The 23,545-nt window shown below is 42.2% G+C and overlaps 1 protein-coding gene across 1 annotated transcript in view; it reads left to right on the top strand.

Moving 5' to 3' along the window:
* The window catches only part of myo18b (myosin XVIIIB), a 51,571-nt gene that overhangs the window by 11,139 nt on the left and 16,887 nt on the right, over positions 1–23,545 (top strand). Inside the window, exons 13-31 of the mRNA XM_074690316.1 lie at positions 180–270; positions 410–602; positions 1,370–1,450; positions 4,433–4,553; positions 4,701–4,848; positions 6,459–6,642; positions 6,731–6,881; positions 7,066–7,175; positions 7,256–7,321; positions 7,409–7,537; positions 7,915–8,058; positions 10,841–10,930; positions 11,009–11,128; positions 13,221–13,326; positions 13,831–13,955; positions 14,122–14,276; positions 17,091–17,214; positions 19,894–20,094; positions 20,174–20,284. Of these exons, the coding sequence (XP_074546417.1) occupies positions 180–270; positions 410–602; positions 1,370–1,450; positions 4,433–4,553; positions 4,701–4,848; positions 6,459–6,642; positions 6,731–6,881; positions 7,066–7,175; positions 7,256–7,321; positions 7,409–7,537; positions 7,915–8,058; positions 10,841–10,930; positions 11,009–11,128; positions 13,221–13,326; positions 13,831–13,955; positions 14,122–14,276; positions 17,091–17,214; positions 19,894–20,094; positions 20,174–20,284 (2,450 nt within the window). The remainder of the gene's footprint in view (positions 1–179; positions 271–409; positions 603–1,369; positions 1,451–4,432; positions 4,554–4,700; positions 4,849–6,458; positions 6,643–6,730; positions 6,882–7,065; positions 7,176–7,255; positions 7,322–7,408; positions 7,538–7,914; positions 8,059–10,840; positions 10,931–11,008; positions 11,129–13,220; positions 13,327–13,830; positions 13,956–14,121; positions 14,277–17,090; positions 17,215–19,893; positions 20,095–20,173; positions 20,285–23,545) is intronic.

The following is a 23,545-nucleotide window of genomic DNA, read 5'->3' as shown; positions in this document are numbered from 1 at the left end:
AGTCATCACTTAATGACACCTGCCAATCACACAGTGACACCTGGTCATTGCATTGATGTCATTGAGATAAGATCTGTAATGTAGGGAGAAGAGAGGCTGTTACTGTTTATTCTTTAAGTAGAGAACTGAAGAACCTCTAACTGGGTCTTCACCTAGTCCTGTGTCTGTGGTCCGTGCAGGTCCTCGGCTGACGGCTGCTCAGTGTGTTGAAGGCATGGCTGCTGGTCTGTATGAGGAGCTCTTCACCGCCATCGTCTCTCTGATCAACAGGTAGGACTGAACCTTTGCTGCACTTCACCCCCTGTCGGTTTCCTTCTCTATCATCTGATTTTTGGATATAAAACACATCTGTGTTCATCTCGTTACTCCTGAGTTTCTGGTTTGTGATTCTGTGACGTGTTTCCTGCAGAGCGCTGAGCAACCAGCAGCTGACATTGGCTTCGGTGATGATTGTGGACACTCCTGGTCTAAGGAATCCAAGACACTCTGCGGAGGAGCGAGCGGCCGGCTGGTCCGAGCTCTGCCACAACTACCTGCAGGAGAGGCTGCTGGAGCAATACCACACACACACATTTACACACACGCTGGACAGATACACACAGGTATCACAAACCAGTTCATGCATCAATATCTGTTTTTATATCTTTAACTGTATGTTTGTTAGATCAGTCCCTGGGTGCAGACAGACCAGAGTAAAGCTGCGAGATTGAATCAAACATTGAAACAGGAAAATCATTAAATCCTCATTGTAACGTGTGAAACTGTGCCATAAAAGAGGGTATCTCTGTGTCCTGTATCTTCCTCAATGTCATTTTGTTCTCCAGCAGTACAAAGCTTTCCTCCTGGACTGTGAATGGATTGAAAACAGAAAAAAAAAGGATTATAGAGTCCCAAAGAGATGTGACCACCGACTGTCTGAACGAGTTTCTGCTGCTCCAAAGAAAATCAGACAGGACTAACGAGAGTCTCATTTGAAGAGTTAAAATACATTTCTTTCTTCAGCGACTGTGAAATAGAGTTATAATCCATCAGGCCTAAAGCAGATCACACTCATCAAATTTGAAGTGACGGAGGAAAAGTGGTTTCTCGGGAGTTTTAACCTGATTTTATGAGCTGTAAGAGCAGCACGGCTCCAGGAGGAGCATTGTTAGCCTGACAGTCCAGGCTGGAGTTTCTCTGAAGATCGATTCACCAATTAATCTCTCGTGATACAGCTCCAAGTGAGAAACCAGTGAGCTCAGGATGGTTTTCAGACAGAGCAGGTCCACACCGAGCTGTGTTTATTATCAGGAGAGAGTGGCAGCAGTAAAGTCTGCACACTAAGTCCACTATCATCTTTTAATAAAGCTCCTGTGTTTGTGTGCTTCAGGAGAAGATCAAGGTGGAGTTAGAGAGTCCGGAGAACAGCCCAGCTGAGGTGGTGTCTGCCATCGACCAGCCGCCCCCACAGGTACACAACAGTTAACAGATCACTGGGAGTGATGGGATGTCTGGTACAGAAGGGGTCTGCCCAGCAAGATTTCTGCTCCTTTGTGACACTGTTAGTTAAAGTCAGCCTAAAATGTCTGAGGGAATATGAATCACTTTTTAAAATGCATCATTCTAAAATGTTTAAACTAACTTCACTTACTGTTTATCCCAGCTCATCACACACCAAATGCTTCAAAACTTAAGTGTACTATTGATCTGTTTAAGTGAACCTCTGGGTGGCTGTTTTGGGATCCATCTTTCCATCTCCTCCACTTTCTCTCCTCTTCTCGCTCCAATCCTTGCTCCTCTCTTCATGCTCCTCTGCCGTCCCTTCTCACTCCTCGCTCTTTGGATTCTCCTCTTTGCCCTCTTTCTTCTCATCTTGCTCCTCTCTTCTGTCATCCATTGTCTCTCCTCCCTCCTTGGATTGTCTCCTCTCTTTCCTCTCACATAGCAGTTTCAAATTGTTCCCTCCGATTGGTTTCCTCCTTTGACATCTCTCCTCACTCTTCACCCCACACTCTTCACCCCTCACTCCTTTGTCATCTCTCCTCACTCCGTTGTCATTTTTTCTCTCTCCTCTCTCCTTACTCCTTTGTCATCTCTTCTCTCTACTCACTCCTTTGTCATCTCTATCCCTCTCCTCACTCCTTTGTCATCTTTTCTCTCTCCTCACTCCTTTGTCATCTCTCCTCTCTCCTCACTCCTTTGTCATCTCTCCTCTCTCCTCACTCTTTTGTCATCTCTATCCCTCTCCTCTCTCATCACTCCTTTGTCATTTCTATCCCTCTCCTCTCTCCTCTCTCCTTTGTCACCTCTCCTCTCTCCTCACTCTTTTGTCATCTCTCCTCTCTCCTCACTCCTTTGTTATCTCTCCTCTCTCCTGACTCCTCACTCCTTTGTCACCTCTCCTCTCTCCTCACTCCTTTGTCATCTCTCCTCTCTCCTCACTCCTTTGACATCTCTCCTCTCTCCTCACTCCTTTGTTATCTTTCCTCTCTCCTGACTCCTCACTCCTTTGTCACCTCTCCTCTCTCCTCACTCCTTTGTTATCTCTCCTCTCTCATCCCTCCTTTGTCATCTCTCCTCACTCCTTTGTCATCTCTATCCCTCTCCTCTCGTCTCACTCCTTTGTCATCTCTCCTCACTCCTTTGTTATCTCTCCTCTCTCCTCACTCCTCACTCCTTCAACATCTCTCCTCACTCTTTTGTTGTTTCTTCTCTCTCCTCACTCCTTTGTTATCTCTCCTCTCTCCTGACTCCTCACTCCTTTGTCATCTCTCCTCTCTCCTCACTCCTTTGTTATCTCTCCTCTCTCCTATGTCATCTTTCCTCACTCCTTTGTCATCTCTATCCCTCTCCTCACTCCTCACTCCTTTGTCATTTCTATTCCTCTCCTCTCTCCTCACTCCTTTGTCATCTCTCCTCTCTCGTCACTCCTTTGTTATCTCTCCTCTCTCCACACTCTTTTGTTGTGTCTCCTCTCTCCTCACTCCTTTGTCATCTCTCCTCACTCCTTTGTCATCTCTCCTCACTCTCTCTCCTCACTCCTTTGTCATCTCTTCTCACTCCTCACTCCTTTGTCATTTCTCCTCTCTCCTCACTCCTCACTCCTTCGTCATCTCTCCTCTCTCTTCACTTATTTATCATCTCTCCTCATTCCTCATTTTTTTTTATCATCTCTCCTCACTCCTTTGTCATCTCTCCTCTCTCCTTACTCCTTGCTCCTTAGATGGTCTCCTCTCTCCTTGCCTCTCTGATCTGTCCCCACTCTCTTCTGATTTCTTCCTTCTCTAATTTCTCTCCTGTGTCCTCTCTCCTTTAAGCTGTATTTAGAGCTTTGTGACACCACAATATGTGGAAAGTCTATAAAAATTTCTGTTTAGTGTCAGGCATGAGGAGACTGTAGATTAGGAATCAGGAAAGAAGGATACACAGGAACAGTAAATCACTGTATCAGAAACATCAGACCAGACGCGGACAAAAGCACATGGATGGTTTTACTCAATCTCAGTTAAGATCAGCAGATCGTGATGAAACATTGATCAAAAAGCCTTTCTGTTTTTTTAAAAAATTATCTCTACTTTTTTTTTTGTAAGTCTTCATGTTTGCTTTCATTCAAATCTACTTTCTTTTATCCTCCCACATTTTTGTTACTTTACTCAGAAAAGAGCAGCTCCATTAAAGTTTGTTGACATTTTTCATGGGGCTCATACCTTGGCTTTAATGTCAGGTTAAGTCTTTCTACTCTTCTTTTTTTAAATTTTGCTAATTTTTGTTCTTTTTAAGCTGCAGAATGCAACATTAAATAACTGTGATATGTTCCTAACAACCCAGAACATCTGAGCTTTGACTTATCTGCTGACGAAACCATACAACAACTCCTAAAGATGATATAAGATGAGAGAGGATACCAAAAGGGGGAGTTATTTCTTCACAGCATGCAGTATTTCATTGTTTCAGATGAACTTTCAAAGTAAAATATCTCCAAACTGAGAAAGAGGGACGGTCCAGCTGCTGGAGTCCAGATAAGAAACAAGAGGAGTCAATAAAAATGTTAATATGCCGCTTAGCTGCAAGTGTTTCAAGGATGCATATGCATACAGTGAGTGTGTGTGTTTCTGTGTGTGTGTGTGTGTGTGTGTGTGTGTGTGTGTGTGTGTGTGTGTGTGTGTGTGTGTGTGTGTGTGTGTGTGTGTGTGTGTGTGTGTGTGTGTGTGTGTGTGTGTGTAAGCTGCTGGTACCTCTGGAGGAAATAAATAGGCTGAACTGCTTCTCTTTCTTTCTTTTCCCTCCATCAACCATCTGACAGAGCCAGACTGTCTCAGAGCTTTGGCACACTTTTTGCTTATTTTTCTCTTTCTATGGTAATTATAGATTCTCATATATATGTGTGTGTGTGTGTGTGTGTGTGTGTGTGTGTGTGTGTGTGTGTGTGTGTGTGTGTGTGTGTGTATTTAAGGTCCGAGCAGCAGATGGAGACCCCAGAGGTCTGTTATGGGTTCTGGACGAGGAGATGGTGACACCAGCCTCCAGTGAGAACGGCGCCTTGGAGAGAGTCTGCCAGTACTACAGCAACACGAGTACAAAACATCACACACACACACACACACACACACACACACACACACACACACACACACACACACACACACACACACACACACACACTACAGAGAGTCATTTAAAGTGTTGAAGCCCTGTGTATGATCCTGTGAATGTTCCTGCAGTGCGTCAGTGCGAGCAGCCGTTGCAGTGCGAGGTGAACCACCTCATGGCATGCGACCCGATCCGCTACGACCTGACAGGCTGGTTCGGTCTGATCCAGAACAACCCGTCTGCTCAGAACGCCATCTGTGTGCTCCAGAACTCCACCATGTGAGTCTGCTAACAGGCCTCAGAGGCTGCTCGACGGGCATGTTATGTCTGAGTGAAGGTCTAATAATAGTCCCAAGCTGTCTGATCGAACTGAAGAATCTGGACTACAGGTTCAGAGAGAGGCCAGGAGTTTGAGAACAGAAGGGTCTTCTTCTCTGATCTAAATGCCAGGGAGAGGGAGGGGGTTATGTTTGTCTTAAAGTCAGACTGAGAAAAACTCTTTTAATCTCTCAGTGGTTTCTGGGATTTGAAGTTCGATTTGATAAGCCAGAGAAGATGCCGGCCACAGAAACCAGACAGAACCTTAGATATCAGCAGCTGCAGACAGGATCGACTTTAATTACAGAATTTAACTTACTAAACCAAAGTTGTTTTGGGTCATTTTTTTCTGCTTTTGCTAGAGAGAACAGGACAGTAGACAGAAACATGATGAAAGTGGTGAGTGACATGAGGTTGCTGGTTTGACTTGAATCTGAGCCATTTGCTTGATGTCCAACCTCAGGGGGTGCGCAACCAAACCACAGGGCTCCCTAATTAATAAATATCAAAGTGTAGTTACTAAAAATCACTAATAATGATAATTATAAACTTAATTCTGCAACTTCAACTTTACCAAAAGCGCAGAGCTTCGTTTAACGGCTTTGTACTGTATCCATCGAGCCTCCAGTTCTCATCAGATGTTCCCAAACACAGAGGCTTCATGGTCATAAATGTTAAGACTCATATTAGATTAGAGTATTTTATAACTCAGCCCTTAGAGAACATTTCTGATGAATCATTTTCAGATACTGGAGTTCTTTTACTCTCTGCAGACGACTCAAACATTCGACTAAGACTACTCTTCCAGTGTCGCTCAATGTTATGTCTGAGTTGTTGTCATGGTTTAGTTTGACACATCAATCACAATGTAAGGCCTAAGAAACAGTCTTACCTGGACCATAAGCAAGGTTTTCTAACAGTTATAGATGATTATTTTAACTTAAACTTCAGTTCATTCTTGATTACACATTAAATTTGATATTTTTAATGTTTTTGTTTATAAATCAAGCCACATTTCCAGAGGCTTTCAGAAGGACACAAGAAGCAAATGCTAAGTTTTTGGGAGAGTTTGTTGTCTGTGAAAAAAAACAGTACTCAAAAAGTTACAAATTGATCTTGGTGAAATTTTCAGGAAATCTTCAAAATGGGATAAGGAAGAAGTGAATAAATTTTGGAGGTGATCCGGATCACTGTCTGGATCCAGGAATTTTTCATAGGATTCTTTATCATTGTGAGATAGGGCCGTTTTCACCATGTGTTTATAACTCTATGATAAATGATTGGATTGCTTTGCAAAACAATACAAGACAAGGTCACAATAATTTCTGACAGATCCTTGCAATTTTCTGGATACTAAGATCCGGAATATGAAACATGTACTGGGTCATCATAATTTTCAGCACTGTCAAGTAACAAATTATGGTACAAACCAGCAACTAACACCAAATTGTAGCAGACAGTCTAATGAAAGGGAGTATAACATTAAAGTAGGACTTCACATTAGGTCATGTTCTTCATTGTGCAGTTTTTAGTCCATTGTGATGATCAGCTTGTGTTTCTCTCTTCCTCAGAGGAGATGTGAAGTCCATGTTCACTCCCAGGATCTCTCTGCCCCCTCTGTGTCGAGGTCTGGGCGGTCTGGAGGGAGCCAGCCAGCGCTCCCTGCAGAGGAATGGAACCATCAGGAAAACCTTCAGCGGAGGAATGGCGGCCGTACGGAGACACTCCCAGTGCATTGCTGTCAAACTGCAGGCGGTGAGTCCACCTCTGCGTGAGTCATGACCTCTGAATACTGCTGCTGTGTGATCACTGTGAGCATTCAGGTGATGTGCCCACCCTGCAGGACGCTCTGGTGAATCTGATCCGTCGAGCCCGCCCTGTGTTCCTGCAGTGTGTGAGCGCAAAGTGTGAGGCTGGAAGCTTTGACGTACCGGCGCTTAGAACGCAGCTTCACTCTACACAGATCCTTACAGCCCTGCAGTTCCACCGCGCAGGTCAGCACGACATTAAGCTGTTATGAATTTCTAAAGCAAAAAGAGGCAAAATTAAAAATTTCTTCAGAAATGAGAAATAAATTACATAGATGCAGAGGTGAAATGCTACAAATCAAGATGTCTCAGCCTTTTCTGAAACTTCTCTCATTTCATCTCTTCCTTTTCGTCTTCCTCTTGTCTCCAGGTTACCCAGAGCACATGACCCTGAGCGACTTCAGGTGTCACTTCCAGGCATTGTCTCCTCCGATAATGAAACGTTACGCCTCCATGTTTGTCAGCCATGATGAGAGAAAGGTCAGCAGCTTTTCCTGTCAGATTAACACCACGTTACTGATGTTCAGATTAAATAATCTGTGCTCCTCCGTGTGACTCAGGCGGTGGAGGAGCTGCTGGTGGAGCTGGACCTGGATAAGAAGAGCATCATCGTTGGTGCCAGCCGGGTGAGGACATGTTTGAAACCCTCTGATCATGAGTGCAGCTGCTGAGATGAGACGTGTCATGGATGCTCTCCTCCTGCTGTGTCTCAGGTGTTCATGAAGAGAGGCGTGCTGCGGTACCTGGAGCAGCAGAGGGATCAGCAGGTCACCGGCTGGCTGGTCAACCTTCAGGCTGCCTGTCTGGGACATGTGGCCCGTCAGATGTACAGGAAGCTCAAGGTCAGTCTCTGCTGCTCTGTTTGCTGATGGTTGGCCTGTCCTCTCTTCACACTGCTGCTCCTTCTGAAAGCTAACTGTGTGATGCACCTGCAGAGAAACTAAAATCTGACATCATGAGCCAAAATCTGCTGTTTATCTTTCAAATGAGGTGAAATCTGTTGCTGTCTACTTTGGTGTTTTGCTTCCTTTTGGGAATGAAAGTGAACAAACTTCCAGCTGTTTTGGGTCACAGGAGCTGAACTGATTCGTCACTCAAGTGTCTAACAGAAGTTTGGGTCCCTGACGAAAAAAAAAAAAGTAATTTAACAGCAAACAAAGTTGAAACTCTCAAGATTATTCTGTTTTGTGTGTGTGTGTGTGTGTGTGTGTGTGTGTAGGTGCAGCAGATGGCCGTCAGGTGTTTGCAGAGGAACATTCGGGCGATGAGAGTCGCAGCGAAGTGGAGCTGGTGGAAACTTTTCTGCAAAGTGCGTCCTCAGCTTGACGTCAACTTGGACAACGAGAGGCTCCGAGCTAAAGAGGTACAGGAAAACACATGCTATGAAGTCCTTATACATTTATTCCACTAAAATGTCTGTAATTCGGAGACGTATGAGTATTTTACAGTCTTTACTTACTCAAGATTGAGCTACTTCACTGAGCTGAGTGTGCAGACTGCAGAAACCAAATTTTGATCAAGTGGTTTTGTCAAGACAAGAATGTCCCCTGAGTTTGACACATCATTCTTATTTTAGGAAACATGAAAAGCACTTTTTTTGTCCCATTGGTAGATTTAAAAAAAAAAAAGCAATTAAGGCATCTATAACTTCCATCCATCCATCCATTTTCTATACCGCTTATCCTGTTTAGGGTCGCGGGTGGCTGGAGCCTATCCCAGCAATCATTGGGCGAGAGGCAGGGTACACCCTGGACTGGTCGCCAGTCAATCGCAGGGCTGACACATAGACAGACAACCATTCACACACACACTCACACCTAGGGACAATTTGGTGTGACCAATTAACCTGGTAAGCATGTTTTTGGACTGTGGGAGGAAGCCGGAGTACCCGGAGAGAACCCACGCATGCACGGGGAGAACATGCAAACTCCACACAGAAAGACCCACCGGCCGAGGTGGGGATTTGAACCGGTGACCTTCTTGCTGTGAGGCTGCAGCGCTAACCGTTGCACCACCGTGCAGCCCATCTATAACTTATAGATGTTATAATAGACATTATTATCTAAAAATTAGACTTTTTTTCTGGACTTTCTTCTCAGATGAATGTGGCTAAGATTGGGTCAAATGAGATAATTTTGACCTAAAATAAGATGTAAACACTTGATTATATTTCAGTTTTTGCAGTCAAGATGTCACACTGAAGTTTTTTCTGTAAAGCAAACGCAAAGAGTTGGACAGATTACTTGACAACTACAATTTTAGGAAAATCTTTCACAACTGAATATGTAGACACTCAGACAGGAGTGTTATGTTATATATTCATATAAGGAGTTTATCCCCTGACCAAAACATTGTGACATAGTGGATCTGATCTGATCTTTGGTATGTGTAGAATATGAATCAATCAGTAATAGTGGGCTACAAACGTCATTTTGGCTGCATCAAGACCTGACAGAGTGTGTTGCAAATTTGCGACAGCAGGCATCAAGGGGTTGAACATGGATTTAAAATACATTTAGCTACTTTTACCAGGAGGATTTGACAACTTTTTTTGTTTTATATAGACAATCTGTGGAGTGTTCTCATCAACTTCCCGTCTTTAAAGTCCCGTTTCTATCAGTTAGCCTGGTATGAATCAGTACAGTTCAGTACTGATCGGACTGGTGAAGCCTGATCCTGTTTGCATTTCCACGGCCAACCGTGCCTTTCTTGGTGGGGGGCATGGAAACTGGATACTGATAGCTGAACCAGCTATGTAATAGCCTGACAACATAGAAGTGCAACACAGTGTTGATAAGCCGCTAATATATCTAAAACTGCATCTCCACAGGCGACCATGGGACACTGTTTTGTGACTCTATTTTCCAAACCAAAAGAAAGTTGTCTTTCTGTCGACTGAAGATTTAAACTTGTAAGGGTTATGTGTAGGTCTTTATTCCGGCTGTTGCACAAGGAAGTGGGCTGTAGTGTTTCTAGCTCTACCAGAAGGGTACCAAAAAGTGGGTCGGTCTGGGTTGGTAACTTGTGGATCTGTCCTTGTTTTAGTCAAAGGAAATGCCACAAAACGTGTGACATAGCGAGACAAACAGAACTGAACCACTTGGTAGAAACAGGCTTAAGTTGAAGGAAAAAAATCTCTCAAAAAGCCGGGATGGAAAAACAAACTTCTTGGAGACCTTTTCACTGCATCACACAGCTTTAATACTCATATTTTTAATTATTTACTTTAAAAACAACAAGATGCACAACAAGCCTTCCAAACTCAGTTCCCAGCAGACTGATGAAGATGATTGTGCAAAGTCCCAAATAGGGCCAACGCTCACACTGTCTGCGTGCTGAGTGCGACTCGTGTCCAAACCCACCAGACAGAGGAGTTCCCACCCCATTGATGATCCTCTTCTGGTTCATCTGGCTGTAAAACCTCAAATCTGTTGACTCCTGGTCTGGCTTTGCTCCTTGTGTTGGTTTGTTGTTGTAGTCAAGATAAATACCATCTGGTTTGGACATGTTTTGTTTTATTTTGAAAGTCATGAGGCGTTTTTTGGTTTCTACACACAAGGTCTTTCGTATCTGATCTGGAGCTGGGACAACACTCTATGACATGACTCAAAAAGCTAGAGAGAACTGATAAAGAAAACCAACTTGTGATAAAATAAAAACCAGAATAAGAACAACTAAAAACTTAAGCCAAGTGCACCCAAACTTCCTATGAAATATGGATGTTTCATGACTTTTTGCATGATTAAATATTCATTAACTTATCAGAATCAAAGAGTTAATGTGTATATTGTCTGATTTTGAAAATAAATTTCTGACTGGTGTCTGGTTGTAATGCAGTGTTCCCACCAGATTTTGTCTCTTAATTTTTTTCAAACTGCATCAAACAGCAAAAGAAAGAAGAAACACAAGCAAACCCTCTCTGTAAATATGTTTACAGCTCTGTTAGAGTAAAGAATCTTTAGCTGCTGAAGTTTGCTGTTGGGGATGAGGGAGAGAAACGACATGGCAGGAGGAAAATTTCACTCAGCCTCAGAGCAACAGGTGGACTGACAGCAGAGAGAAACACTGGATGAAAATAATAAACGACATCAAACCAGAGTTCATAAAACAGATGCCTCAGTCGCTGCTCCTTCTCCTCCTGACAGGATGAGATATCAGCTCTGAGACGACGCCTGGAGAAATCAGAGAAGGAGAGGAACGAGCTGAGACAGACTGCAGACAGCCTGGAGACCAAGGTTTGTCCTGCAGAATGCACATACACACACACACTCACACACACCCACACACACTCATGCTGTTGTTTTTCTGTGCAGGTTACAGCCGTGACGTCCGAGCTGAGCGACGAGCGTTTTCGTGGTGACGCGGTTGGCCAGGCTCTGGATGTAGAGAGGGCTGAGAGACTCCGACTCAGCAGGGAGAACAAAGACCTGCAGGTAGACCGGGTCAGGGGGAATCTGATAGAGACTTAAAAACCACTGTTTGTGGATTCAAGGTGCCCAGGATATCTATAATCTTGATGTGGAAATCTACTCTCATCATCCAGGATCAGCTCTTTACTTTTGTCCAGCTTTTCTAAAAAGATGGGATAACATGAACCTCACCCAGACATCGATTTTACAGGTCATAAAATCTGGATTACAGGCTGTTTAAAAGTTTTCTGAGTTCAGTGATTAGATCAGGTTACTAGTGACAGGAAAAGGTCCCAAACTGGAGAAGATTTTAGAAATTCAAACTTCATACATTGCAAAAAACTGAAATCCTATCAAGTTTTTTTTATCCTATGTTTAAGAAAATTTTGTCTTGTTATACTTGATAAGAGCCACATTCAACTGATTAGTCAAGGTAAGTAAAAAAATAAAATCTGCACTTTTGTCTTTAAATACCTTAAAATAAGACATTTTTTGGACTAGTCAGGTCAGGTGAATGTGGCTCATATTAACACTAAAAATAAATTTTCTACCGAAAATAAGACAAAAACACTTATCCTGGGTCAGTATGTAGGATGGATAAAATGGAACAATCTGGGTGAGAATAATCTGAATTTGGAAAAGTGGCGATTACTCTAAGACTGCAAGGGAAGCTCAGTTTACCCTTAAATGTCCCAAAAAAATGGTGATATGTACTGCTGTGTGTACATTTCATTGACAAAATATGAGAGCTTTACATCATCTTTGTTCAGAATCAGCTACCTATCACAGGTGACTGGGTCGACCTCCTTCTCATTTATCTCTCGCAGCGTCTCGTCTTTAACACAGACGCTGAGCGTCTTCTGACTTCAGCGGGGAAGCGTAGAGTGGGTTGTTCCACTGTGGAAACTGGACGGTCATTGGATAAACGCTGGGCTTTATCCCGCCCATCAGACGCTAAGCGTCTCTGGGGGTCTATGAGGCAGTGGGCTGGCCTGGACGCTGGGCTTCTGCATGATGATTGGATGATCTGTCCGAGGCCAAATCCCTTTCTCATTGACAGTGAAATGAGCCAGTCAGCGATCTTGAAGTATAACCCTCCATCGGATTATTTTCTCAGTTGATCTGGACTGATCCAGAGGCTTTATCGATCCCCAGTGAGTTTACTTTTCTTGAATACGACAAGCGTTGTGTTTAAAGATTCTCTCTCTTTTTTCACCAATAAGCAGCTACAGCTACAGCTGTGGAGCTTCTCCCCCTGTCACTCACACTTACAGCCTGTCGTAGTCTCACGTAGCAGCTCCAGCTGCTAGCAAGCTGGCACAGAGGGTAGAAATTACATTTAAATAAATAAACAAATTTATGATGTAGGCCAGAAAAAAATGAGCTTCCCCTCCTTGACTGACCAGCAACCGCCACTGATCCTGATGGACTTCCAAAGACTCCTGGAGACGGGTTGATGTTACTGAGCATTTTCATTACCAAGTGTCAGGACTAGCATCAAAAAAGAAGAGCTTTGAAAAGGGTTTCCTTCAGCCTGACTGTTAAGACAGTCAAACAGTTAAACTGTGATATCGTTAAGGAGATAGGAGGAGGTGAAGAAATAATGGAGGCCCAGATGGCCAAGCAGTCTAGGTCGCAGACAGTCAACACAAAGACTGCTGTGAGTTTTTTTCACACCACCAGACAATGATGTGTTTTTCAGGTTTAAGATAGGACTGAAAGTTACATCCTCTGTCCACAGGGGGCGCCAGAATCCATCAGTAATGTTTTGACCAACAATTGAATGGCTGTAAAATGTAAAATGTTGCTGTAGAGACTCACCAGTTTGAGAGTGAAGTGTAAAAAATATCTTAAGTATCAACATAACTGTAAAAAGTTTGACTTCTTCAAAAAGTTTTTAGCATCTAGTTTTCTCAATTTAGCCATCTGCTGAGATCAAGCTAATCCAGAATACTTGGAATCAAAGTTAACTCAATCTTACTCTTCAATTTCAAACAGAAACTGAAGATTTAGGTTTTCTACTCTCAGAATTGATTTTGTCTAGCATCTCTGTGCTTCTGTCGCTATAAACAGTGACTTCTCAGTGTTTTCAAACGTCTGTTTCCTCTGCCCTCAGGCTCGTCTGGATCAGTGTAAGGTCAGCGTGGAGGCTCTGGAGAAGCAGCTGGAGGAGGAGAAGCAGAAAGCTCAGATTGCTGAAAGCCAGAAGGGAGCGTGGACAGGTAACTATTGATCAAGAATCAGTGTTTCAAAGTTTTGTTGAGAAAATCTATAGTGCCAGCTGCTGAAATGTCAACACTTTGTTTCCAAGCTGTTGGCTTTTAAAAAAGAAATGGCTTGAAGGCAGAAATCTGGAGGGAACTGAAGCTTATAGACTTTGTGGCACGTCATTGGTGATGACGTGTGTCTATCTTGTCTCTGTGAGGAACCTTTGTCAGCAGAAAAGTCTTTTCAGTCTTTTCATCCTCATAGCAGAGAGATGTGACCTCACAGATTAAAAGGTCCGGCTTTCAATAACAGATTATTATTTCTACGTGTGCTGAAGTCTCTGACTTTAAAGCCATTCACTCTGAGTTTAAGACGTTTTTCATGGAGGTCAAAAAGAAGAGTTTGGAGACAGGACACAGGAAGTCTGTCCTCTCCACTTTCTGACCACAGCTCAGGTTTTAAGTGACCTGGTCTATCACCTCAGTCAAAGTCACGTCTGTCTCTCCGCTCACACACAGACAGCGAGCTGGCCATGCAGCTGGAGTGCTGCCAGACGGAGGTGGAATTCGTCCGCAGACGACTCAAGCAGACAGAGGAAAAACTGGAGACGGAGAGACAGACGCGACAACAGCTCGATGCCAAGGTGAGGTGGGACGCTGTGACGTGCACAGATACGCCGATGGAGGATTAATCTCAGAGGGGACTGACGCCGTGTGTGTATGTGTGTGTGTGTGTGTGTGTGTGTGTGTGTGTGTGTGTGTGTGTGTGTGTGTGTGTGTGTGTGTGTGTGTGTATGTGTGTGTATGAAGGTGGCGTCTCTGCAGGCCCAGCTGGAGCAGTCCCGGAGGAGTGGGACAGAACTGAAACGTCACTGCCGCCGTGTGACCTCCGACCTCCAGGACACCAGAGTCCTCACCGACAGCCTTCAGAGCCGCATGCACGAGCTGGATCGCAAACAGAGACGGTTTGTGTCCATTTAAACCTTTATTAATTCTTTACACCAGGTTAATTATTTCCAATAAGTCGGTTTTATTGTATAAAACCTCAGTTTTTGGGGTTTAATGTTTTTAGCAAGGAATACTTTAGGGATCCCTCTGGTACGTTGCTTTAAGGAGCAGAGAAATACCTGCAACAGGTCAAAGTGACAGTAAGTCCATCCAAAAGCAAACTTTTTAGAAGTGCCGGTAAAAAAATCTCCCTTCTGTCTGTCCTCTTCTCTGACAATAATTGATGTTGAAGCCACTGTGGTAAAGAATTGACCAGCTAGTTACTGACTCTTCATCTTTTTCTGCTTCCTCTCCTTACTCCCATTTTATGATTGATGGCACCCAGGGACGGGCAGTCTTAGCAAAAATACTGTTTGATAGTCACTGCAAACTATGTGCTGGTTAATTTGATGGTTCCCCATCCCTTATTCAGACATTAATGAGGATAGCAAGTTGTTTGACCCTTTGGGTCAATGTGGTGACTGATTGGGAAAAGAGAGAAAAAAGAGACAGCAGAAAATGAGGAAAGAAAGATAAAAAAAAACAGAAGAAAGATGAAGAAGAGATAACTGAGAGAAAACAAAAAGACAGAAAAAACAGAGACCAAGGTGACAGAACACATAAGTGATAAGAAAGAGAGAGAGAAGAAAAAAAGAGAAAACAGTGAGAGAAGAGCGATAAAAGAGAAAGAAGAGAGAACAAAAAGAGAAAGGGAAAAAAGGAACAGATAACAGATAAAAAAAAGAGAAAAGGAATAGAGAGGGAAAAGAAAGAGAAGACAGAATAAAGGGAGTTAAGAGAGAAAAATCAGAGAAAAGAAAGCAAATGTGAGAAAAAAAAAACAGCATTAGAGGAGGAAAAAAAGGGAAAAAACAAAGATAGATTCTAAACCACAGACCTGATTGATGTACATCTGGTACTGATGCTTTCTCATGTCTTTATAGAAGATATTTGATATTTCATGGTGTGAAAAGCAAACATCTTTCAAATGCCTTACAAACATCATCAGGTGGTCATATCATACCATAACTAGGGGCTGGTAGATGTAGTTTTAAAAAACATTTACAATGCACAGTGGTCGATAGATATCAGCGGATTTGCAAAAGCAACAACACGAATGCAAACACAACAACCCATATACAAAAGCCACAACACAAACACCACAATGGATCCAAAAAAATTGTGAAAGTAAGTCAATGATTGTTTTCTTTTATAACTTAAGCTATGATAAATATAGCTCTAATGCTAATAAATAAAGAAATATACATACTTTGAAGGATATCACAAAGTGACACCCCTACAAAGTTATATTTATCATAGATGACGTCATTTACTTTTTTTTACAACTTTTCTGTGTCTGTTTGGAAAAGTGACCTTTTAACTTCCGTTGTGGCGTTTGCATTTGTGTTGTAGCTTTTGCAAATCATCTGACACCCACCAGCCACTGTAACATTGAGATAATCGTTACATGGACCATTTTAGTTTTCTTATTATTAAATCATTTTTCATTTATTGGGAAATAATGACTAAACATTGGGGTTAACAACTCCAACCATCCCCTACTGTGACTCCGTTAAGGCACAACATCAATATTTAATATCAATAAAAGAAGCTTTTAACATCAGTATCAACACATTGGATCCAAATGAACCACCTCATCACCAAAGTCACAGAAAAAGAAAACAACTTAACAATCAAGGCAGCGTTGAACTGGCAACTCCTTCACTCTCTGAGGTACGGGACAGATTTTCTGCTTCAGCCGTTTCTGCTTTGTAAAACTCATCTCGCTCTTTAACAGAGAGCTCTGTCTCTGAAGGATCTGTCCTCTAATGATGTCTGACACTTGGAATAAGAATCTGAGCCCATCAGGGACAAAAACAAGAACATCTTCAGAGGACAGACTTCAAGGGTCATGTTGCAGTCTGTCTCTGAAGCAATCTACTCGAGTTATTCTAAAAGTTTTCTGCATTTAGATCCCAAAACATGGTCAAAAGTGAATCTGAATTACCTTGAAATGACTTAAAGAAGCGTTTTTGATGACTTTGTGTTGATTATTTCACACTCAGCAGAATGACGGAGCGAGTTATCGATATTCGAAAGAGGAAATATGCTGCATCACCAAGCCTCATTATGAATCAGCAGCATTAAATTGATTCCTCTCAAATATCTGGAGGTACAAATTGATATGAAATTAAAACTCTGCGTCGACATTAGTGCTGTGATTAGAAATGAAAAACGGTCCAGCTTTTTTTTTTTCTCCCCAAACTCTGGAAGTCCTCCGAGGTCGACTGGAAGATTCTTAATGTTTTCCATCAGATTTAGCTAACATCATTACCGCCTCTGATGGAAACAGGATTAATGAGTTTATTCAAAGGCTGCTGCTGTAATTGGTTTGACTTTTAGAAAAGGCTTTACAGGAAAAAAAAAAGGAGAAGGTTTGGTGTGAAGGTCGTCTCCAGGATGCTGTGTGCAGTCGTCTGGAAAGTGTGACGAGGAGCAGACTCAAACCTGAACGAAAACCTGAGCAAACTTTTTAATGATGAAGACTTCCTCTGTGAGCTTTGGTCTCTGAGATCTCTAAGCTTCTGTTTGTGATTCAGTTTTTTTGGAGAATATTGACCCTAAAGCTTTTTTTGTTCATTAATGAACACTGTCTTTAACACTTCCAGCTACGACAGCCAAGTTTTAAAATGTCTTCATGTACGTTAGCTTGTTTTGTTGAGTTACAGTCTTTAGTAGCTCACCTTAAACGCCTCCCTCCTGTGTGTTTCTGTGTGTTTCTGTGTGTTCAGGTTTGACAGCGAGTTGACTCAGGCTCTGAAGGAAGCTGACAATGAGAGAGAGCAGAAGGACAAAGCCTGTCAGGAAAACGCCGCCCTGGGTGCAGAGATTTACACACTGCGCCGCAACCTGCAGGTGTGCACTATCTCCTCACTGTATGAGTTGGTTTAATAAGCAGAAAGGGGACCAAACAGAGTCCTGACAAACAGCTAGGACCCAGAAAAAAGCTGAAAACACCTCAAACCCTTTAAGCCTGGGGTGCAGAGTGGAAGTTAAACACTTCAGGTTAAAAATCTCACTGGGAGGAGACGTGATGAGGTTTGAGTTTTTCAGTTTTACAAATGCTTGAGGAGAATGTTCCTACGGAGTAAAAAGGAAAGGATTTCATTGCTTTATACACTGCTAAAAACGGAAATCTTATCAAGTGTTTTGTCCTATCTTCAGTAGAAAATGTCTATTTAGACTTAATATGAGCCACATTCACCTGACTAGTCCAGAAAAATGTCTTATTTAAAGTTATTTAAAGACAAAAATGAGGTCGGAATTTTCTTACAACAAGTTAAAAAAAATCTGCCAATAGAACAAGAGTAAAGTTAGTTGTATCAAGACATTAGTTTAGTTTTGAACTAATTTTCAAACAAAATTTTCTTGTTCCATTGGCAGATTTTTTTTTTTTTTTTACCAGTTACAAGCAATCCAGACCTCATTTTTTGTCTTTAAATAACTCAAAACAAAAGATTTTTCTGAACCGATTGGTTGAATGTGGCTTATATTGAGTATAACAAGATTTTTTTTTGCTTAAAACAAGATAAAACACTTGATAAGATTTCATGTTTTGCAGTGTACAGCTCTGGAAAAAAAACACTGCAAATTTCTTTCTATTTAGCATCTCTATTTATGACAGCTGTTTCATTCCAATGTCTGTTTGCCAAACATATAGTATCTGGTACAACCTTAAAAGTAACAGGAATCAAGACATAACTTCTGACTTCTAAAAAAGTTTAAAATCTAAGTTCAGAATGACCAAAAGAAGAGTTATAGTCTGTCTGTAGGGATAAAGAGAGCAACAGGCTGTCCATCCTTCAAACTTCTCAGGGGGAGGGTCATGACAACCAGATCGAGAAGCAATCACTTGAGAAACAAAGCTACAAACCATCAGAGGACCCTGACCCTCAACTTACTCACATGTTACTCAGCAACCATAGGACGATGTCATTACCTCCAAGCAGAGCAGCTAATGGCAGTTAGGATGAAGAACACAGCCAGAACGCTTGAAAACAGGCTCTTCTAGAGGCATGGCTCAAGTCCTGTTAGGCTAGAAAGTCCTTCATCAGATTCTCTTTTTGAACTGGTTTGGTTTCTCATCAGCAAAGAGCCAAGTTGGAGCTGCATAACTGCATTACCGTAAAATGTCAGTATGTCACTGCCATAGACTGTTTAAAAACATGGACATAGTCTCCCTGACGTCACCCGTCTGTTTATGAAACGGTGAATGAAGCACATCTGCTATCGTGGTCATACTGGTAGTGGCAAGGGCTTCCTCATCTATAGGGCACCTGTTGGTCACATAACCCTGAGCTGTACCTCTGATTGGGCAAGCTTGCGATCTTAATATCCTCCGAACTGCCGAGTTAGAAAAAAATACACCCCGGTACAGTGTGTGCCAATAGTAAAATTAGCGACTCAGACAGGAGATGTTTTTTGAACCAGTCTGTAAATAGGTTAATTTCTGCTTTGAAAACAGCTTTTTTTGGCTTGATGTATGTGACTTCCGGTACTTCTGGTGCCAGCCTCTGCTGCCAAGTGGACACTCGAGAAACAGCAGATTTTAGCACTTCTGCTTTGAACAAAGATGGGAGGGTACAACAAAAGGGAAAGATATCAGGGCTGAGACGATATGCTATTCTTGCGATTCATTAATATTCACGATTTTTAGTTTGCTCTTTTAACTCCAGACCATGTGAAAAAGTTAAATAATGATGATAATGTCTGCAGACTATATCAGGAGCCATATTTTCCCCCAAAATGCACATCACGTGGGTCAGAAAGAAATATTTTACCCTCTGCTGAAGAAAAGTGGTAACTTTTTTCCAATCCAGTTTATAAACTAAGACCGAAATGAAGAGTTTGAATTAGAAAAAAAACAAAAGATATTTTGAATAAGAATCCAAATTTTAGTATAATCAAACAAAATATCCCAATATATGTTTTTTTTAAACGTTTTTTCTCTCATCTTTATAAGATATTGTTCAACTGTGTTTCTTGTTGTGGTTGTGACATTATCCTTCCTGACTGTTTGCTATACAGTGCACTCGTCTATGTCTGTGTCTGAGCACACAAGGCAGGATAAAAAGAGCTCCCACTGAAGCTTGTATGATGAAAGTTGTGAATATTTCTGTGGATCCGGCCTTTCAAGTCTGGCGTCTTAGCCATAAGCTTCTCTGCTCCTGCAGGTCATCAGTCGACTGTGGTCTGTTTTTAAGTGCATAGAAAATTCATGAGAAGTGGACTCTGAGAGCTAAAATGTAAATTGTGCAAAGACTTATTCTCTGTTTCGTGCAACATGTGGTTGGTTTGAGATAAGGTCAGATCAGACCGTCTGTGTCTCTCTCCTCTAACAGAAACTTCAGCTGTGTCTTTGTTTTTCATCTGTTTCCTTGCTTTGCTTTCCGCTCCCATGAGACCGAACTACCCAAAGCATCCTTAAGCGAGAGTAGACCATTTAACCCTCTCTGGCTCCAGAGGATGGCACAGTCTGTCTGAGCTGCAGGATGAACTGTTTTCTCACTCCACTCTGTGTGGGTGTGTGTGCAGGAGAGCCAGTCAGAGGTGAGCCGTCTGCAGAAGCAGAAGGAGGAGCTGTGCGCTCAGATCCGTGACCTCAGCCTGCCCGTCGATCTTGCCTCCGAGTCACTTCCTGACCTCAAGAAACAGCTTCGCCTTCTGGAGAGCCAGGCCGGCGAGAGAGCGCAGGAAATCAGCACGCTCAGCGCCAGAATCCAGCAGCAGCAACAGGTGCTCATCATGTTAAGTCACTTTCAGGTTCATTCTCTCGACGCTGCCTTTCTAACCCTTCCCTCTTCTTGTCCCACAGGTCCACATGCGCTTTGAGATGGAGATGGAGCGCATGAAGCAGATGCATCAGAAGGAGCTGGAGGACAAGGAGGAGGAGTTAGAGGATGTGCACAAGTCATCTCAGAGACGGGTACATGAAGTCTGCCATCAATTTCAGGCCTTCTGTTTTGAAATATTGACTCTTTGGAGCAGGAGGTGACCTTATGTGGTCAAGAGGGTGGAGTTTAAGAGGAGAGAAGAGCTAGCAGACACTTCAATATCAACTCAAGCTTGGAAAAAAATGGCTTAGTAATGGGGAATTTATGTTTACCTGACTTGTAAAAGTAGGAACCAAACACTGAATCGGACAAAATGTGCCAAAATGTGACCTCAAGTGAAAAGCCTACCGTCCAAAATCTACACCAAAAAAGTTTATAGTTTCTAGAGTGTGTGGCTTGATTATACACCTTCTCTTTACTTGGCTTGGAGTAAGAATCATTAATCTTTGTTCTCCATTACGCAGCAACCAAAAATCTCTAAAGATAAACTTTATTCAATTAGAAAAGACGTGAAAAGACAGTTTTTGTAACCTAGTAGAAGCAGACTAGAGGACTCTGGATCAACTATACCTCCTTCCAAAGTGCTCAGAAAGAAAAAAGAAGATTAAAGAGGTCAAAATACGTGATGATGGCCACAGGCTGAAACATATTGGTCAAGATCAGGGGTGTTGAAACATTTGATTTTGTGAAATCTCTTGATACCAGATGATAAGTGATCAGTTTTCTGCAGTATTATGTGCTTTACAAAGCAAACTCTCTTTCTGACCAAGGAAGATATTCACCATTTGGGGGGGATATGAGGTAAATATGTCAGGATGTTTTTATGGCAGGATCAGGGTCTAGATTTTATTGTTTTTGAGACTGTTGTGACCTCCAAACAACATTTTCATCTCTAATTATCTCTGATTTATTTTTTCTTATGCAACAATTTTTGCATTTTCTGCTCCATTTCATAACTTTAATCCAGTCTGTTGTCCTCTGATTTGTTTTTTAAACTTTTACATTTTCACATAATGATAAATTCAATAATTTTAAGACATCAGCTGTAAGAGTTGATGAGTTTGTGCAGGATGTACAGAGCTTGAGTTTTATACAAGTAGGTTATGCACAGTCTAATGGAGTTTAGTGAGACCTTGCTAGAGAGACTTTTGTCTAGTTTGTGACCTTGCAGAAAATTAAAGTACATACATCATTTAGAACATGATAAATACCCAGATTTTAGGTTGGGGAAAGCCAAGACAATCACTTTTTAAGGTTTTTCAGTTTACATTAGCAAGAAGGAGTTGGAATAAGTATCAACTTATCTAATCCTACCCTTTGAATTTACCTGTACTAAAATTATAACACTGTTTTTGATTGACCAACAATTTTTTGAACATGTACAGTGAATATACAACGTGTTATTTATACAAAAAAGTACAATCATACCCATGCCTTCTTCACAAATGTATTTACCATACCCACACCATACAGTTCACCTTGCTGGTTTAAGGACATTTATAGGAGTTAAATGCAGCTTTAAACCTCTGTAGAGTCAGACTGGACCACTTTGAGGTTAAGGTTTAGATTCTGAAGTCCCAGACAGAGCACTAATGGATTTTTAGCCACAATCAGACCCACATAGAGCTTTAAAAACAAGGATTGATACTTTAACATCACTTGTATGAAAGCTTTTGCAGGTAGATATGATGTGGGCATGTCTCCAGTTCAGAGTTTAGTTGATGAAAGGTTGAATGGAAGTGTTATCTGCAGAGAAAAAGCAGATCAACACTCCATGCAAACCTCAGAGCCTTTATCTGAGACCAACCTGCACTGATGTCTCCAAACATTTCCAAACAATCGCTCTGTCTGATCTGTGAACTGATAACTGAACAGAAATCCAGACTCTCTACAGCTCTGAACCCAAGAGCCTGAGTTGTGTAAGAGAGCAGTGTTTTGTTGTTTGTGTACAGATGGCTCATTCTGAAATGTCCTTCCTCAGCTCAAAGATTTCTTTTCTTCGTAATGTTATGCAACCAGACAACCAGGCGGTTACATCACTTCTCTACAGTTACGTCAATGCACAAGCAACAATGTCACAACAGGTGGTTGGTACAGTCTGATAATTACGCAATGACACAGTCAGATTATTGCACAGGTGGTTTTTATACCCACTGTGCCACCTGGGTCAGGCAAAATAGGAGTAACATGATGCTGAATGTATGCAAAGCTACAGTCTGAGTTAAAGTCACAAGCTTTCTCTGTTTTCAGTCGGACAGATGTGCTGCTCTCTGCTGCAGAATATCTTTACACATAATGAAACTGTGCAGCTTTTGTTGTTGGTTTTTGGTTCTGCCTAGAATTGCATTGGTCCTGATGAACCATGAACTTCTTCAGACCTCTGAAGGTGTGCTGTTGGATTACATTGTGAGGCAGGGTCCCCTTGGATGAGACTAAACACATTTCAACTGTGAGTGACATTGAGGTATAAAAGCAACTCATGATATGCGACTAATATCTCAATGCCACCTGCCAATCACTCTGACACCTGCCAGTTGCTCTGTGACACATGCCAATTGCTCAGTGACACCTGCCACTCCATCAGTGACAACTGCCCGTCACTCAGTGATACCTGCTATTCTGTGAGAGACACCTGCCAACTGCCTAGTGACATCTCCCATTCTCTTAGCGACACCTGCCAATCACTTAGTGCTTTGATCTATCTCCAGGGCATCTGGCATGTCACTGAATCATTTGCATGTCACAACACTTCATAGGTGTCACTATGCGATTTGCAGGTGTCACAGATGGAATGGCAGGTGACACTGAAGAATGGCAGGTGTTGCTGAGGGATTGGCAGATGGCACTGAGCAATCTATTGCATACTTTAAGAAACTTTTGGATCTCAGCCCTACTTCAAGATTTAGTGAAACTGGAGACCAAGTCAACACTTGGAACTGAGTAAACCATCTTCTGTGGTCCAGTTCTGATATGCTCATTTAAGTAGCAGACTGGGCTCAGAATGGACACTCCGAGTGGCTTTCTTCATTTCTTCAGTTGTTCGAGATCCAGTTTACTTTCCCTGGACCTCTTGTTGCTTATCAGGAACACTCTACAAGAGCTGCAGGTTTTGGGATACTCTGATTCCGTTCTTAATCTTTATAGCCCTTGATAGCCAAAATAACAATCCCACAGACTGATGACCACTGCAGTCACCAAGGTGGTTAAGTGCTGTTTTAGATATATTTTTACCATGCTGAATAAAATATCACTTTTTTAAGAGAGGGAAAGTAGGGAAATGTGGGGAGTGGAGAGGAAGAAAACATGCAGCAAATGGCTGCAGCTGGGAATGATCTCCCAAACCCCCCTCCACC

The sequence above is a fragment of the Halichoeres trimaculatus genome, unplaced genomic scaffold, assembly GCF_033239565.1.
Source record: "Halichoeres trimaculatus isolate MK-OKI-2021-1 unplaced genomic scaffold, fHalTri1.1 fHalTri1_scaffold_16, whole genome shotgun sequence".
Taxonomy (NCBI): Eukaryota; Metazoa; Chordata; class Actinopteri; order Labriformes; family Labridae; genus Halichoeres; species Halichoeres trimaculatus.
Note: the sequence above shows the minus strand (reverse complement) of the source record. Positions and strands in the feature narration are given on the sequence as shown.